The sequence below is a fragment of the Hippocampus bargibanti genome, linkage group LG03, assembly GCF_051943395.1.
Source record: "Hippocampus bargibanti isolate YZ-2025 linkage group LG03, ASM5194339v1, whole genome shotgun sequence".
NCBI lineage: Eukaryota > Metazoa > Chordata > Actinopteri > Syngnathiformes > Syngnathidae > Hippocampus > Hippocampus bargibanti.
Window position 1 is genome coordinate 491,184 of NC_142736.1, and position 19,103 is coordinate 510,286.

At 44.1% G+C, this 19,103-nt stretch overlaps 1 protein-coding gene across 4 annotated transcripts; it reads right to left on the minus strand.

Moving 5' to 3' along the window:
• Window positions 1–882: 882 nt before the first annotated feature.
• znf507 (zinc finger protein 507) lies at window positions 883–11,107 on the minus strand. 4 transcript variants are annotated; one of them, XM_088991410.1, is made up of 10 exons: window positions 10,973–11,107; window positions 8,455–9,029; window positions 7,812–8,272; window positions 6,471–6,836; window positions 5,858–6,275; window positions 5,093–5,213; window positions 4,929–5,037; window positions 3,517–3,621; window positions 3,296–3,430; window positions 883–2,096 (listed from the first exon to the last, which is right to left on the minus strand). In XM_088991410.1, the coding sequence occupies exons 1-10, from the start codon at window positions 11,001–11,003 to the stop codon at window positions 1,748–1,750; spliced, it is 2,670 nt and encodes an 889-aa protein (XP_088847536.1). In that variant the 5' UTR covers window positions 11,004–11,107; the 3' UTR covers window positions 883–1,747. The 4 variants fall into 4 exon arrangements, with proteins under 4 accessions (XP_088847536.1, XP_088847538.1, XP_088847535.1 ...); XM_088991412.1 differs by having other exon boundaries at window positions 8,455–8,988; window positions 10,973–11,102; XM_088991409.1 differs by having other exon boundaries at window positions 4,929–5,034; window positions 8,455–9,035; window positions 10,973–11,078.
• Window positions 11,108–19,103: the final 7,996 nt, after the last annotated feature.

Consider the following 19,103-nt stretch of genomic DNA (forward strand, 5'->3'; position numbering starts at 1 on the left):
GGACCAGCGCTCTATCAGCACCACACCGCTGGAGACGGATTCTGTGTCCATTCTTTGTTTTTTGGTACCTCCGCCAAGGAACTTGCATTGAAATAGTTGGGTGGGGGCATTATTATTCACATCTCACCACTGGAAGGTTGAATGCTAACATGCTAGGGACGGACGGCTACGTTAACATATCTAACTTATCCTGCGACTGTAAAGTGACCTGGAGTTTTGAAAGGCGCTTAGAAATGAAATATAGTATTATTATTATATATTATTATTATATACTGGTGGCTTTTGAAGCAGTTTGGATAACATTTTTGAAGGAAAATGCCATAGCTATACAATATGATTAGTTTTTAAAAACTATGAATTATCAATTAGCTTGCCTTTTGTTACATTATTGCAGTCAGTTTTTAACGTTTTTTTTTGGAGGTGGGTCTAAAAGTCTTTTTAGAAAACTCGTGTATTTTTTCATAACATTGCTGGGCAACTACGAATAAAAACTTCCTGATTATTGCATGTATAAAATGTTTGTGGAGCAAAAAAATAAAAATAAAAATGAAAAAACATGCGGCATTAACGAGGGCGACGTCGTCCTTCCAGACTTGTCCTGCTTCATTGGCTTGTTTGGCAATTTTCTGAATACAGTGACACTTCAGCTCGCAAACTTAATTGGATCCCAGAAAGTGTGTGTAAGGCAAAAGTGTGTCTTCCAAACATTTATTTCCCATACAAAACCATTAAAATGAGAATACTCCATTCCCAAGTCCCCCTAAAACATATTTTCCGACTAAATAAGCCTTAAAACTACACAAAATATACCTTCTTTTATGTATAATAAACATGCTATTGGATTGTAATGAAAGAAATAAACTGTACTATATAATCAAGTCGTTTTATTGACCTTTGCGATGGTTGTCAATGGATGACGAACTTCCATGTTGCCTCGTGATAATATGAATGTGAAGTTAGCGCGCTTTCTCGGCAATAATACCCTCATTCACACTGTCCCCTGCTAGCTGCTTTTTATTAATCCAAACCAACAGAAGTTTTTCAACCTCTTCTATTGCCTGTGACCGTTACTTAGACAACACAGAAACACGCTTAGCCACACGTAGCAATGGTCGGCTTAGCGTACTGGTACTGGGACGCTAAGTCACACAAACGCACACCTCGTTGGTGTTTTTCCATGATCTCCTTCTGCTCAACCGTAATTTCCTTTTGTGTCCTCTTCGGCTTAACAATGGCCCGTGGTGGGGTCTTTTTCGGTCCCATAATAGCAAAATGATCCACTTAATAACAAACCATGTCTGCACCGAGTGCACTAAAAGAAAGCGGGTGTGGAAAACTCGTCCGACAGCCACCGTGGCGATGTTCGCCCGTGTTGTTTGGTGTTCTTCCGCCGAAAACTAGTTCGCCAGCCATTGTGGCGCCCGAAAACTAGTTTGTATGCCAAGATTATATTCTCGCGATTTTAATGTTGGTAAGGCGAAAAGTTCGGTAGCTCAAGTGTTTGTAAGCCGAGGTATCACTGTACACTTTAAATGAAGAAAAAAAGAGGAAAATAAACGTGTCATTGAAGCAAGAAAAAAAAAGGAATGTGATCCAAATTGTGCTGGTTGGCCTTTGGCGGAGGTCTAGTGTTCATTCGACTATTGCTATTAAAAATGGTTCGCGTTGTTGCGAACGGTTGACGGATGAAACGCCAACACGGAGGTAAGTGAGCATGTGAAATATTCTGGGATGGGGGGGTCAGGGGTCATTCGGGGTTGGGCGCCCCCACCTGCGCGTCATCGTGTGCGTCCTTGTTGTTGAGGATGATGCTAATGAGGTCCCCTTCGTGCTCCTTCATGTGCTCCATCAGACGTTCCTTGCTGGTGGACTCCAAGCCGCAGATGCAGCAGCAGAAGAGCAGCACGCAGTACTCCACGCCGCCACCGGGCGGCTGCGGCGGGACCTCCGAGCTCCTTTGCGCCGGCGGCGCCGAGGGGTCCGGACTGGGTTGGGGGAGCGCCGAGGGACGTTCCGGAGCCGGTTCTGCCGGGATTTTGGCCTTCTCGGGCGAGGACGTCGTCAGACACTCGGTAGACGCCGATGCGGTGGGAACTCTGAATACAATCCAATACAAGACATATCGATCGATACAGTCGTAGCTCAGCTTACATGACATTCGCAAGCATATAGTCTTGGCGAACTAACTAGTTTTCGGCGGACGAAGCAAACCACACGGCGCCACGGTGGGCGGCGGACTAGTTTTCAGCGGATGAACACCATACCGCACGGTCGAAAAGCGCCGCGGTGGGTGGCGGACTAGTTTTCCACACCTCCTTTCTTTGAGTGCAGACGTGGTTTGTTATCGAGTGGAGTACTTTTGCTATTATGGGAGCGAAAAAGACCCCACCACTGGCAAGTGTTAAGCCGAAGAAGACAAAGAAAATGACGGTCGAGCAGCAGAAGGAGATCATCCAAAAACACCAACGAGGTGTGCGTTTGTGTGATTTAGCGTCCCAGTACCAGTACGCTAAGTGGACCATTGCTACGTGTGTCTAAGGGTGTTTCCGTGTTGTCTAAGCAACGGTCTCGGGAATTGGAAGAGGTTGAAAAACTTCTGTTGAGTTGGATGAATGAAAAGATGCTAGCAGGGGACAGTGTGAGTGAGGGTATTATGGCTGAGAAAGCACGGCAACTTCACTCGGATATCGTCAAGAGGCAAACTGGAAGTTTGTCATCCATTGACAACAACCATCAATAAAACGACTTTATTATACAGTTCAGTTTATTTCTTTAATTACAATACAAGAGCACTGATGAGAAGGTTTCTTCAGCCGTCATCTGTACTTTTTTGAAGGTGTCGGACGTTTCGCCTCCTATCCAAGAGGCTTCGTCAGCGAACTACCTACCTAACTAACTAACTAACTAACTAACTAACTAACTAACTAACCTCTTGGATAGGAGGCGAAACGTCCGACACCTTCAAAAAAGTACAGATGACGGCTGAAGAAACCTTCTCATCGATGGACCACTCCTGTACCACTGAGAGCTTACACAGAAATACATGAGCACATTTATTATACATAAAAGAAGGTATATTTTGTGTAGTTTTCCAGGCTTATTTAGTCGAAAATGATGTTTTATGGGGACCTGGGAACGGATTCTTCTAATTTTAATGGTTTCTTATGGGAAATAAATATTTGGCAGACACTTTTGGCCTTACACACACTTTCTGGGAAGCAATTGAGTTGCGTTTGTGGCTAGGAGGTAGTTTTGTGGCGACAAGTTAGCTCTCATTTAGCAAAGAGTCGTTTACCGTCCGCTCTGCGAGATGGCCTCGTTGATGGCCTTGTTGACCTGCTCGTAGTTGTAGTTCTGGTCTCCGGCGTGCTTCCACATGTGCGACTTGAGGGAGGGAGGGTGGCTGCACACGTAGCCGCAAAGCGAGCATCTGAAAGTGTTGAGATGATACGCGTTGCTTGCTAGCTTGAAAGGAATGTGGAATCTGGCTTGGAGGGGGTCCGTCCAGGGTCTCACCTGTACTGCTCGAGGAGCTGCACCGTCTGGCGCTCCTGAGGATGCCGCCTCATGTGACTCTTCAAACTGTTCATGTTGGTGGTGGCAAAGTCGCAGTTGCAGCACCTGCGCGCCAAAGGCGTCAAAGCATATTAACCGACTTGCAGCTTCAGATTGACCAAATGATGTTCAAAACGACATTTTACCTTCAAAAAAATTTGACGGCGGTGTATTTGCATATTTCCTTTTTCGGTTTTTCACCTTTGACCTGTTATATCACTGTAAAATCACCTTGAGAGTTTTGAAAAATGCTTAGAAATGAAATGTATTATTACGACTGTATCTATTAGCTAGCTATCTACCTAATTATCTATTTGCTATCTAGCTGGCTTGCTAGCTATCTAGATAGCTATCATTTAGCTATCTAGCTGGCTAGGTAGCTATCTATTAGCAACTGTATCCTGTGACTGTAAAGTAACCTTGAGAGTTTTGAAAAGTGCTTCTAAATTTGCTATCTAAATCTAAATTTCTAACTTTGCTGCTGTGAAATGTAAATTTTTCAACTGCGAGACAAATAAAGGCAAATCCAATCCAATCCAAATGAAATGTATTATTACTGTATCTATTAGCTAGCTAGCTTTCTATTTCTATTTGATTTACTTCCGGGTTGAGTGAACGCTGGCGCGTGTGGCTGCCGCTGCTTACCCACAGAAAAGCTTATCCTGTGACTGTAAAGTGACCTTGAGAGTTTTGAAAGGTGCTTATAAATGAAATGTATTATGATTATATTTTCTCTTTTTCCATTCCACAAATGTTAGCATTGTGCACAAAATGCTGTCTTAATAACGCACAAACGTCTGAAAAGAAGGTTCAGTTCAGAGTTCACCTGCGGTGTACGCAAAGTCCATGGAAAAAAACCCGTGTCCTCCTGCTCTTGAACCTCTTCAAACGCCACTTTCACAGCACACAACATAAACTAACATTTTACAGAAGCCCAGAAAATTGAAAAGGCGCTGAGAAATAAAATGTATTATTATTAAAAGCAGAGAGAATAGAGATTGTGCAGCGTTCTGCTGACGCCTAGCGGATATGAAGAGAACAGCAAGTGTCTGCACAGCACAATTGTAAAAAAATGCATTAAAAATAATAATCATAAAATATAATAAATGTCATTTATAAGTGTCTTTCGAGACTCTCAAGGACACTTTACAGTCAGGTCAAAAAGTAGCTTCAGATTTGGCACAAGAAATATAGCAATTAAGACAAACTTTTCGACTTAAACACACATTTTTTGGGAACCAATTAAGTTCGTCAGCTGAGGTATCACTGTACTTGATCAATAATTTTGGGTTCCAGAACGGTACTCTGTGGAAAACCTTTTTACGTTTTGTTTTTTTACACATTACCGTCATTTTTTTCAGTCAAAGACTCACCGGTAAGGTCTGTCCGAGTTGTGTATGCGTCTGTGGTTCCTGACCCCCACGTAGGTCGCACTGGTGTAGCTGCACGCGTCGCACTTAAACATCTTGAGAAGAGCGACTTCTGTGGACCACAAGATGATCATCAGGTGATCGGATCCAAAGTCAGAGTTTGTCACCTTCATCGGCGGGGTGCTCCGCTTCCTCGGCCGCGGCGGCCGTCTCATCCACGGCCGGCAGCGCCGGTGCGTCGACGCCGACGATGCTGTGATGATCCCGCTCGTGACTTCTTAATTGACTCTGAAATACCAAAAACACAAAAAGGGAGACGGTCTGACTTTACGGAAGCCATTGGAATGTTTCACACCTTCCACATTTTAAATATAGAGCGCACAACAAATACAAACGGCGGTTCGATAATGTATCTCGTTCGTAAATTGGGGAGCATCTCTACAGGTTACTTCTACACGCCTTAAACATACTTATATAAGCCTTGAAAATACATTCCATCCAAAATATAGCACTGAATCAACTTACAAACAAATTCACCTTACGAACAACCGTTTGGAATGTATCACGTTCATAAGTTGGGGAGCATCTCTACAGCTTATTTGTACACGCCTTAAACATACTTTTATAAACCTTAAACACACTTATATAAGCCTTAAAAATACATTCCATTCAAAATATAGCACTGAATCAATTTATGAACACATTCACCTTACGAACAACCGTTTGGAACGTATCACGTTCGTAAGTCGGGGAGCGTCTGTATGTAGCACCGCGTCAAGCTGCCAATTACTGAAAGGTAATTTTTAGGTGTCACTAGTGCAAGAAATAGATCCATTTTTGAAATCTGTAAAATGATCGGAATACGGTCGGATCAAAGATGAGAATATGCAATGACTGGCAAATTGGGACGTTGTAACGGGCACGTCGCTGACCTTGTAGTGGAACGCTTGGGCGCAGGTCTTGCACCGGTAGGTCCTGGTCTTGCAGTGGTTGATCATGTGCGTCTCCAGGTGGTGGATGTCGGCGGCGACGTGCTGGCAGATGGGACACCGGAAGGGCTGGCGCTGGCGGTGCACCCGAAGGTGCTGCTTGATGTAGCCCTTGTTGCCGCTACTGTAGCGACACAGCCGGCAGCGATACGGCCGCTCGCTACCGGCCTGGTAGTCCACAAGACCTTCATCCGGAGGCGTCCCGGGGTCTTCCGGGGAGGCTTTGGCATTGTCCCGAAGCTCCTTGAGGATGTCCTCGTCTGAGGCGTTCTGGTCCGAGCGCTCGCGAAGACGCTCGATGACGGTGAGCAGGGACGAGCTGATGCCGGCGCTGGCGGCGACAGCGGCGGACTCGGGATTCCTGCACATTGCAAATGTCAGTAAGGACTTGTTTTTCGCCAACTTAGTTGGCTCACAAAAATGACCTCAAATGTACCCATAAATCACAGATTTGGTTTTTCTTCTTATTACTATTACAAGAACATTTTTTTTCGAAGATTAATTTTTGTTTTTGAAGTGTCATGTCTCCTAACTTTATTTTCCAGAAAATTCATACTTGCGCAGCAGCCCCGCGTCCCCGTCCCCGTCTCCGTCCATGTCTTGGTGATGCACCACCACGGACGCCGCCTGGGGTCTTCGCTCGTGGGTCCTCATGGGCATGGCGACCAGGACCTCGGCCGCCAGCGAGTGAAGACGAAGCGATTCCGAGTGCGTCCTCTTCCGTCCGGCCGGTGGGACGTTTTCGTCTGGGGGGGCGTCGCCGCCCGGCGCCGCCGGCGCCGCCTGCTCCTCGTCCTCTTTGACATCCGAGCGGCTTTGGCCGCCGTCCGCTTCCGGGTCCAGCAGCAGCGGCGCGGCGGCGTCCTCGGCGGACGGCAGACGCTCCACGATCACGTTGATGTGTCCGGCGCTGTTGGGGTCGCTATTGATCGCAAGATCATGGAACAGGATCAGCGGATTTCACCATCACAAGTGTAGCGCCATCGCTATCGGTGACTGTTATCGGCAGCCTAGACGGATGCTCCATACATTGAAAGAAGGCCAAGACAAGGACCCTTCGCACCCTGCACACCACCTTTTTCCGGCGACTCCGCTCAGGCAGGCGGACATTCAGGCAGACATTTAGAATCAGAATCGTCTTTATTGCCAAGTATTTAGAACAAACAAGGAATTTGTCTCCGGTAGAACACGCTGGACTAGTATCCTCATAAGAAAAATGGAGGCACTCTACAGTTCTATAGTTCTATTTGGGTTACCGTTTAGAGCAGGGGTGTCCAAAGTGGGTCCTGGAGGGCCGCCGTCCTGCCTGTTTTCCAGCTCTCCCAGGAGCAACGCACCTGATTCAAATCATCAGGACCATTTTGATGCTGCTTCAGAGCTGAACATTTGAATCAGGTGCGTTGCTCCTGGGAGAGCTGGAAAACAGGCAGGACGGCGGCCCTCCAGGATCGACTTTGGACACCCCTGCTTTAGAGAGTTAATGGCCGCTCGACCGTCATTTTCTTTTGTGTCCTCTCCGCCATAACTCTAGCCTGCGGTGGGGTCTTTTTCGGTCCCAAAAAAAGCAAAAGTATCCTCGATAACAAACCACGTCTGCACGTAAAGAAAGGGGGTGACAAAAACTAGTCCGTCAGCCATTGTGACGCTGTTCGACCGTGTGGTTTGGTGTCCTTCCGCTGAAAACTAGTCTGCCAGCCATTGTGGCGCCGCGTGTGTTTCCCGAAAAGTAGTTCGTATGCCAAGATTATATTCTCGCAAATGTAATGTTGGTGAGGCGAAGTTGGTGAGCAAAAGCGTTCTTAAACTGAGGTGTCACTGTACAAGCGAGCAGAAGTCGGCCAATAGAGAGGATTCAAATTCAGATTCTACAAAACGGCATCATTGGCACGGGTTTTACCTGTTGATGATCTTCTGCGCCGACGTCAGCAGGCTATCGGCCGCAGACGCCGCCTCGTCCTCCACCCCCGTGTTAGCGGCGACGTTCACCTCCGTCCCGGATACTTCGGGACTCGGATCCTTCATTTCAAAGTCGCCCGGCTCCTCTTTGACCGGGTGGGGCGGGCTGGGTTGGCATTGTTGCAGTTTGATGGAGGTGGAGACGGCGTGGGACTCCGCCCGAGGACACGCGGACGTTACGACGGCCGAGGTGGCTTCCGTCTCTTCCGCTTGGTCCTCTTCTTCTTCGAAGACGGGGTAGGAGCAGTCCAGGAGTCCGGCGTGCTTCCAGGCGTGCGTTTTGAGCATGCGCTGTTGGCTGCACACGTAGCTGCAGATCAGGCAGCGGTACAGGCCGTACTCCTCGTAAATGTACCACTTGTTTTTCTTCTCCCGCCGCTGCCCATCGCGGTCGACGGCGCTCTGCCGAGCAGAACGGAGCAAACTTGGGCCACGGTTGGAAGCACAATCGTGTCACCGAGAGCAAGAACGGGCCAACTCCGACCGGGTCACATTGAACGTTTCGTCCCAAAGCGGTCGACGCGGACGATTGTTCCTGCAGACACATGATCGGTACTACCGCGGCGTCAAAGTGATGGGCCTACCTCGCAGTCCGCCGGTTGGGCGTCCCTCCTGCGTCCGTCCTCGTCCCTCTTGACGTTGTCATCCAGGTGCATCCTGACGTGCTCCTCCAGCTGCGCTTGGTCTCGGGAACTGAAGCGGCACTCTGAGCACATGAGGATGAGGTCCTGGTTGTGCTCGTTGTGCTGCTTGAGGTGCTCCTTGAGTAGCGCAAGGGTGGGCGACAGGTAGGGGCACAGGCTGCATTGGTAGCAGGTGACGGCGGGCTTCAGCTCGCCGCAGTCGTTGTTGTTGTTGTTCAGGTCTCCCTCCGCATTCAGCTTCTTGGGAGGCGAGTCTTCTTCTGGTCTGGGCTGGAAGCGCTTGTGGCCCGTCAGGGGTCGCTGCTCCACGATTTGACTCAGCTTCTCAATCACCTGGATGAGAGAGTCGGCATCTGGTTGGCGCTCGGAGGCCTCGGCGAGGCGCCGTTGCTCGCGGGGCTCGGACAAAGGCGCAGATGAGGAAGCGGCGGCGGCGGCGATCAGGACGGCGACAGTGTTGACGTCCTCCATGACCTGACTCCGGAAACGACAAATCCAAGTGAAGTCCAGAAGTTCTTTTCCTCCGACAAAAAAGCGGATTTATAATCATAATACATTTCATTAATAAGCGCCTTTCAAAACGGTCAAGGTCACTTTACAGTCACAGGATCAGTTTTTCGGCGGTGGGTGAGCAGCGGCAGCCACACGTGCCAGCGTTCACTCAACCCGGAGGTAACTCAAATAGATAGAAAGCCAGCGAGCTATCCTAGTACGTTTGAACCTATTTGATACTCTGTTTTAATTTTATTGTGATTTTTTTAAATGAATTTATCTGGGTTCATATGAACAGCCTAAAAGGGTTTTAAAGGACAACCGACATCACTTTTTTTGTTTCCTAACTGACGTTTTATAGCAGTTAACATACCCAAAACACGCAGTATGATCTTTTTAGTTAAATGCAAAACACCAATAAAAATGATTTAAAGTGTCCAAAATCTGCAAAAAATGGACAAATTGTAGCAGTCCTTCCATCACGTCAATGCATTTTGCTGTACTTGTTTGGTCTGAAAACTTCGTGTTGCACCAAAAAGAGGCAGAAGAGGGCGACAAAGCTCCGTGTAAGGAATTAATCAGCCTGTGGAAATGGGCTGATTCAATACTCACAGGAGCTCGCTCGGTGGCCATTTTTTGCCTCTTTTTTGGGTGAGACATTTCACCCCAATGTTGCCTCAAAATGGCACGGAATAAATTCTTTAATCGATTGCAAACATGTATGCTTTCCTCTTCAGAACTATTTGAATCATATTCATAACTGGATGAGTAACAAGAAAGCATCTTCTCCCAATCTGAAGCCATTGTTTTGATTCTCCAGCAATGCAAGACGTCTTGGCGTGACGTCACGAACTGGGGGGCGGGACTTTCTGAAAATGCCCATTTCGCAGCTCCATTTTTTGCAGATTTTGGACACTTGAAGTCATTTTTATTGGTGTTTTGCATTTGACTAAAAATATCATACTGCGTGTTTTGGGTATTTTAGATGCTATAAAAGGTTTTTCTGATGTCAGTTAAGAAACAAAAAAGTGACGTCGGTTGTCCTTTAAGACTCAAGGTGTAATGTTTACACTACGTAATACAAGGTGACGTTTTCAAACTGAGTCAACGAACTTGGGAGTAAATATTTATTTTGGGTTTGACACTTTTGTGCTTGTATGGAAATGGAGTTCATGTCAAATCTGTGGATTGACCCAACTGATTTGAAATGCTTTGTTAATCTTGTTCATGGGAAGTCCGATAACAAGTCACACACACACACACACACACACACACACACACACACACACACACACACACACACACACACACACACACACACACACACACACACACACACACACACACACACACACGTGCTTTTGTTGACGTTGCGATTGGAAGGGGAAATGAGCGCACGTCCTTCATTCACTTTCTTTCATCTTTTCTCCACTCCTTCACTTTCCCAATCGCCTTCCTCTTTTCTCGCCACTTCTGCTTGAGCGGAGTTAAACAATTGGAACAACCATCAGCCATTCACCGATTTGTAATCTGAAAATTGCAGGCGTTTGGAAGAGTTGTAAGGCTCCATTGGAGGACTTGTTTGTGGGCGCGAAGGCCCGGACAGCGTCCAGCCTCCAGCGAGCACCTGTTCGACCACATCTAAAAATATGTCACCCTCTTTCCTTTCCATTTGTGGAATTCTCCTTTAAACACAACCAAACGTTGAGTAAACTAACACATCGATACGTCTGGGTATTGGTAAATGGCCCGAGAGCGTTGTTTTTATATGTTTTTTTTTAGGAAGAAAAGGCGTCGACGATGAAACGTCAAGTTTGGTCACGTTAGCATCTGTTAGCTCTGAGGCTAAACCAGTACATAAGCGTGTCGAAACCCGCCGGAATAGAAGGACTTTTTTATTTGCGGTTAATGGGTAACCAACACATTACGACACTGACGCTCGTGAATACAATTATGTTATGCTCACCGAGTCGCCGCGCTCTTTGTCCTCCAAGCATGCAAAGGCTCGCGTTGGTTTTATTCGCCAGTTGGAAAGAAAAAAAAAGAAAAGGAAAAAAAAAACTGGCCTCGGTGGCTCACATTGCAAAATGGCGAGAGTGGAGCCTGGGTCACGTGACTCGGAGTTTGCTGTCAGGTGACTAAAAAGCAGTTTGGTGATTGGACTGGCTGGCGGGCCACTCACCCGCGGATGGTGCTTTTCGGGGCAATTTGAAAAATGATACCTCTCAATCTTTTCAACGAGGTGAACCCGGCTATATTAAAAAAATAGCAAACATACTAATCATAGCATAAAACTGACAAACGCACTTTCAGTGTAGATTGAAAGTAGATTATATTAGATTAAATTAGATTAATTAACGTTTATTAGTTTTACAGTGGAGAAATTTACATTTCACAGCAGCAAATTCAAAATACAGAAACTGCTGTAAAGGCAGCCACTCTTGCGGCGCCATCTTGGAGTCCAAAAATAATAATAATAATAATACAAATTCTATTTATAATTGTAATTTATTTATTATTGTATCTATGCTTGTCTGTGACTGTAAAATGTCCCTGAAAAGCTTTGAAAGGCGATTGAAAATAAAATGTATTATTATTGTAACAAAATACACGCACACTCACACACATCTATTTTTTAGTTGTATTTTTGGGAGTGGGGATAAGAAAAAAACAATAGCAGCCCAGGAGGACCAGATTGGCAGCCCCCGGTGTACTAGAGTATTCCGTCGGTGTTTTCTTTTTTTCCTTGCTGACGTCCACACATGATCCAAATGTGTCTCTGGTGCTGCCCTGGGCTATGGCCAGTCGCTCATCAGCGTCACTCATCTCGGGGCGACTTCCAAAGTACCCCGGTGGGCCCGGCGTCCAACCCCCTCTGACGGGTCATAAAGTTCCCATGGCACATTAGAAGCGAGCCCCCCGGGCGTGAAAAAAGATGGTGGCCGAAAGCAGCTTATTTCTGTTGCCCTATTAAAGTCATACTTCAGTCCAGCCTCTCAGTTCTTGTTTCAATCCAGCTAAATAAAAGGACATTAGAATGACTTTTTCTTACATTTCAAGCTACACCACACACACACACACACACACACACACACACACACACACACACACACACACACACACACACACACACACACACACACACACACACACACACACTTTGGAGCATGCATGACAAATAATCCAAACTACATGACTGACAGCTGCCATTGTTGCGAGAGTGCAAATAACACGAGTCAATATATACTGTATATATAGAGTGATACCTCGACTTGCGCTTTAGCGAACCAACCTTTCGCCTTATGAACATTCAATTCGCAAGAATATGATCTTGGCATCCAAATTAATTTTCGGCAGACGAACCAAACCACACGCCGCGCCACGGTGGCTGGCGGACTAGTTTTCCACACCCCCTCTGTTTGAGTGCACACGTGGTTTGTTATCGTGTGGAGTACTTTTGCGATTATTGTATTATCGCAGAGAAAGCATGGCAATCTCACTCTGATATCATCAATCGGCAACTACATCAGCGACCATCACAAAGGGAAATGAAACGACTTTATTATATAGTATAGTTTATTTCTTTCATTACAATACAATAACACATTTATTACACATAAAATAAGGTACATTTTGTGTAGTTTTAAGGCTTATGTAGTAGAAAACTATGTTTTGTGGGGACCTGGGAACGGATTATTCTCATTTTAATGGTTTCCTATGGGAAATAAATGTTTGGCAGACGAACCTTTGGCCTTACACACACTTTCTGTGAACCAATTAAGAGGTATCACTATATATATATATATATATATATATATATATATATATATATATATATATATATATATATATATATAGATATAAGACGCGTTCGTGGGTCAAACTTAGAAACAGAACATGGAAAAATATCCGAAAAATCTTATTCTCGCTCTTCAAAAAAGGGAAAGCAGCCTTTCAATCATTCTGCAGTACCAAATTTTAACAGCAGGTGCCAGCAGTGGCGTGCGAGTCACATCGTTGCGTTCCAAATCATTGCATTCCAACACTTTGCATTCAGTCGAGTTTTTGCAGCAATCAACAATGAGCAACCTGACATGACACATGCTGAGCTATTCAAATGGAATTAGAATCTTGAAAAAAAAAATTGAAGTCAAATTAATAATTAAAAATAAATTGCACATTTCCCCATTGTGGGACTATTAAAAGCTTTCTGATTCCGATAATAGCAATTTTAGGGATTTGAAATTGATCATTTTGAAGTCACATTTGGATCAACCTATTAGAATGCTTTGAATTGATTTCAAAAATCTATACTTTTGGAATTCAGTACTGATATTTTATTTGCGTATTAAATTAGGGTCATGAACGCGGCACAGCAGGTGTTAGCAGTTAGCACGTTGGCTTGATAATCCAGAGGTGCACAGTTGCAAACCGAAATCCGTACGGACTCGTCACCAACTCAAAAACAAGACTTCCGGAATATTCAGCGCGAGTCTTAAAAGGTAAAATATAGTTATATGCACTGAAATCTTTGTCAAATACGCTCAGTAGAAGTCATTTGAAGCCATTTTACAAATGATGGCCGCAACTTGTCCGGAGACGTCGGTTGTCCTTTAAATCAGAATCTCATGTGCGCTTTATTCATGGGACAAAAAAAGGTGGAAAAAAATACAAATTTTGTTTCTTATATAAAAAGAATTTGTGATGATGAAATCCAGTGTAACATGAAGGGTATATGTATGTATGTGTGTGTGTGTGTGTGTGTGTGTGTGTGTGTGTGTGTGTGTGTGTGTGTGTGTGTGTGTGCGCACACTCACACACACACGTCACGACAATTCCATTTTTTGTGTCATATTGTTCTTTTTTGCAGGCAATAAGCCTGGATGTATGACCTCCATCTTGGCAAAGGACTAAACAAATACAGGCGCACGCACGCACGCACACACACAGGGCGCTCGGGTCGTTTTGCTTCCCGCTCGCTGCTTTATTGTGGCTGTGGATTTGATTTCCCGCACGCTCTCGGGCGATTTCACTTTTTCCGGCTGCAGCCACGTTCACACACACACACACAAAAACAACAACAACAACAACAGCAGAAGAATGGTCGCCATGTTGTTTCGGGCTTAAAATGACAGCCAAAAGCACAATACAGTGATACCTCATTTTACGCCCAGAAAGTATGCGTAAGGCGAAAAGTTTGTCTGCCAAACGTTTGAAAATGAGAATAATCTGTTCCCAGGTTCCCATAAGACATAATTTTCTACTTTCTAATTTTCTAAGCCTTAAAACTACACAAAATATACCTCGTTTTATGTATAATAAATATGCTATTGTATTATAATTAAATACATCAACTGTATTGTATAATAAAGTTGTTTTATTGACCTTTGTGATGGTAGTTTTCAATGGATGACAAACTTCCAGGTTGCCTCTTGATGATATCCGAGTGAAGTTGCCGTGCTTTCTCGGCGACACTACCCTCACTCACACTGTCCCCCGCGAGCTGCTTTTCGTTCATCCAAATCAACAGAAGTTTTTCAACCTCTGCCTAAGACCGTTGCTTAGATTAGTGATTTTCAACCACTGTGTCGCGGCACACTAGACGTCACTGATTGCCTCTTTCCTGCGAGATGGTTCATGGTGTGCCGCAAAAAAAATTCCAAGGTAAAAAAAACGTGCCCTGGTTCAAAAAAGGTTGAAAAACACTAGCTTAGACAACACAGAAACACTCTTAGCCACACGTAGCAATGGTCGACTTAGCGTCCCGGTACTGGGACGCTAAGTCACACAAACGCACACCTCATTGGTGTTTTTCGATGATCTCCTTCTTCTGCTTGACCGTCATTTTCTTTCTTGTCGAACACTAGCCTGTGGTGGGGTCTTTTTCGCGCCCATACTAGCAAAAGTACTCCATTCGATCACAAACCACGTCTGCACTCAAAGAAAGTGGGTCTGGACAACTTGTCCGCCAGCCATTGTGGCGCTCTGTGAGGTTTGGTCCATTTGCCGAAAACTAGTTCGTATGCCAAGATTATATTATATATTATATTTAATGTTCGTAAGGCGAAAAGTTGATAAACTAAAGCGTTCGTAAACCGAGGTGTCACTGGAGGAACCAAATGCGATTGCTTCAAAGCAAACCAGTCAAAAGCAAAAATCATTGATGGAACAAGTTTGTCACTGTCACGTTTTGGTTTGCGGCCAACGGGTGGCGCTGTCGGGCCCCGCCTGCAGCTGCACAGGTGTCGCTCGTTTTAATCAGTGGCAGTTAAAAGAACCATTGTGGGACGAATAAAGGTTTTCTGATTCTCAACTTCCGGTGTCAAGTTATTATTTGTTTCACCTCGTCATGTTTGTTTCTTCTTGTCATGTTTTACTCGTGGTTTTGTTTGCTACTTTGGACCCCGTTGTGCTCTCTTGCCTGCATGTGGACGGCGCCTGTGATCATGTGAACGCGTGTCAATTCATAAAAAGTCCAAAACAGCTTCCTTTTTGCTTTTGCTTCCTTTTAATGACTCACAACTGTAAAAGTAATGGATGGGCGCCGTTAATGAGCATCAATTTGATTGGACGCTCGGCCAGTACATATCAGGAGGTCTTATGACGGAAATAAACAATTATTTATCACAAATCAGACGCCTAATTCATCAAATTAACAACACAATCTCACATTTATGACATTTACTTAAGGTATTCCGTCGCCAAGGACCTCTTTCCTTTATTTGTGTGCGTGTGTGTGTGTGTGTGTGTGCTCATTTTATAGGTGGTCGCTTTATGCGTGAGATTAACAGCGGCCCGGTGTTTTGTTTTTTTTTTTCTTTTCTTTTGCGTGATTTACAGCGGCCGTAAAGTGGTGCTTTTATTGAGCCGGAGCAAATCATGAAATGGTGGACTTTTAAGTGCAATGTTCATCTCACGTGCCAGGAAATATCACCTCGTAAAAGTCAAAGTTATCCACAAAGTCAATGAGTCAAAATATTTACATCAAGCCGTCTTTGACGGCTCCGTGTGAGCTTGCATGCTAACACGATGCTAACGCGCAACACTTAAAGACAACCGACATCACTTTTTTGTTTCCTAACTGACATCAGAAAAATGTTTGATAGCATCTAAAATACCCAAAACACGCAATATGATATTTTTATTGAAATGCAAAACACCAATAAAAATGACTTCAAGTGTCCTTAATCTGCAAAAAAAATGAACCCGGAAGTGGCCAGTTTCAAAAGGTCCCGCCCCCTTGTTCGTGACGTCACGTCAAGACGTCTTGCATTGCTGGAGAATCAAAAAAATGGCTTCAGATTGGGAGAAGATGCTTTCTTGTTACACATCCAGTTATGAATATGATTCAAAGAGTTCTGAAGAGGAAAACATAAATGTTTGCAATCAATTAAAGAATTCATTCCGTGTCATTTTGAGGCAACATTGGGGTGAAATGTCTCACCCAAAAAGAGGCAAAAAATGGCCACCGAGCTCCTGTGAGTATTGAATCAGCCCATTTCCACAGGCTGATAAATTCCTTACATGGAGCTTGGTCGCCCTCTTGTGGCTCTTTTTGGTGCAACATGACGTTTTCAGACCAAACAAGCAAAGCAAAATGCATTGACGTGATGGAATCGGTCAGGGCCATTCCTTTAGTGACGTCACGTACGGACTCGTCACCAACTCAAAAACAAGACTTCCGGAATATTCAGCGCGAGTCTTAAAATGTAAAATCTAGCTTTAATATGCCGTGGAATCTTTGTCAAATACGCTCAGTAGAAGTCATTTGAAGCCATTTTACAATGGCACAACTTGCAACGGTGGTCAGACGGCGGGCAGATGCAACTACCAGTGCAAACTTTTCCACTAATATTATCAACAATGATGACAACGTATTTCAACGGTGTCAGAATAAGTTGGATGGAAACAAAAGAAGTGGACGGAATGTTATTTAACTGCGGTGTGAAATGACTTTTGAAATTAGATGAAAATCTTGATTTCAACCAGCAATCCAACAACAAACCCCGTCCAAAAATAAACAAACAAACAAAAAATAAATACATCAATATGTAAATAAATAAATACATTGATATCTAAATAAATATTTAGAAACTGCTAAATACTTACATAAATAACTGAATAAATAAATAAATAAAAATAAATATATACATAAATACATCAAATAAACTGATAAATACATACATACATAAATAAATAGCTAGACACATACGTAAATAAACAGATAGATAAATAAATAGATAAATACATACATAAGTAACTGAATAAATAAATATACATAAATGAACCAAATAAACTGATAACTACCTAACTAAATAAATAAATAGTTCAATAAATAAACATCTGAACATTTTAGCCAAGTTGATTCTGAGTGGAATGAAACTTGCTGTACTTGTTGATCGAGATGGCAAAAAAATGAAAAAAGAGGCACGACCACCTACTTTTGAAGTGTCATCAACCCACTTGGGCGTTTTGGTACCGAGTGATCCAATTCTTTACTGCAACTATACCAAGTACACCATCACGTAGCAAAATCTAGAGATTGGAGGTCAGATTTTGCATTAGAACACCAACCGAATAACCAATCAGCAGCAGGAACATTTGTGTGTTGTGTGTGTGTGTGTGTGTGTGTGTGTGTGTGTGTGTGTGTGTGTGTGTGTGTGTGTGTGTGTGTGTGTGTGTGTGTGTGTGTGCGTGTGTGTGTGTGTGTGTGAGAGCATGCATCGGCTAGCATGTATTGTCATGTATGCTCATCTGTTTGCTTGCCAGCCGCGGCGCGGCTGAGCAATGGCCTAATAGGATAATGAATTCTGTGTGGTGGCGGCGGCGGCGGAGGCGACATCAGAACCGCTGTTTTTGAGTGTGCATAAATGTGTGTGTGTGTGTGTGTGTGTGTGTGTGTGTGTGTGTGAGCACGGGTGTGGGGGCGGGGGGGTGGAATGGTGGGGGTTAATACAACATGATAAATATTTGATTTCTGCCGGGGCTGCTCCTGCACCTACAGAATGGGAAATGGCTGTAATGCCATTCACAACAGATTGTCCTTGGGGAGGCCCGACATTTTGTACGCCCGTGTGCGTGTGCGTGTACATGCGTGTGTGAAAGTGCGCTGACCGCCGATGTATAGCCAGGGGAAATAAAGGAACAAATGGGCTTACAAATCAGTCCGCACACGTACTTGCTCGTCGGCAGTTGCCGGACCCGCGTCGCCGTCAGCAGTGGTGACCGCGAACCTGTCGGCCATTAAGGACTAAGTGACTTTCGGACCCTGACCACACATGAACGTTATCATTAGCATCATTAGCGATCATCGCCATGATCGGTGAGTTCGCTCAATCACAAACAAATGCAATTTTAAGATTATAATATTTATTGTTTTGAATAATACATGTTGAAATATTTTTTTCAGGTGTATTTATTTATTCCTTTATGTATTTATGTATTTATTTATTTATTTGCTTATTCGTTTATTCATTTGTTGATTTATTTAGTTAGTTTATTGATGTGTTAATGTATTTATTTATCTGTGTATGTATTTATGTATGTACCTCATCTCATCTCATTTTCCGTACCGCTTATTCCTCATTAGGGTCGCGGGGGATGTATGTATGTATGTATGTATGTATGTATGATTATGTATGTATGTGTTTATTTATTTATTTATTGCTATGCAAATTTCCCCATTGTGGGACGATAGAAGGCTTCCTAAGTCTGATTTATATTTTTATCTGTCTGTCAATCTATCTAGATAGCTCACTATCTGTCTAGCTAGCTAGCTCGCTATGTGTCTAGCTAGTTAGCTAGCTAGCTACCTACCGACCTCTCTGTTTGTTTATGTATTTATTTACTTATTTATGTATATATTTATGAATTTATGTATGTATTTATTTATTTTACATACACTTCTAAAATATGGGCAAGTTAGCACAGAGATCCTGACATCCGACAGCTTTTTGTGAAAAAAAGTAGCTTTGGCTCTCCAGTGCAGCCGGCGCACCTTTCCGTGAGGAGGACGTGAATATGAGCCTTTCCACACTAGCTGGCACATGCTCGCCATTTGTAATCAAAAGCTAGCATTTTTTACGTTGAACATTAAT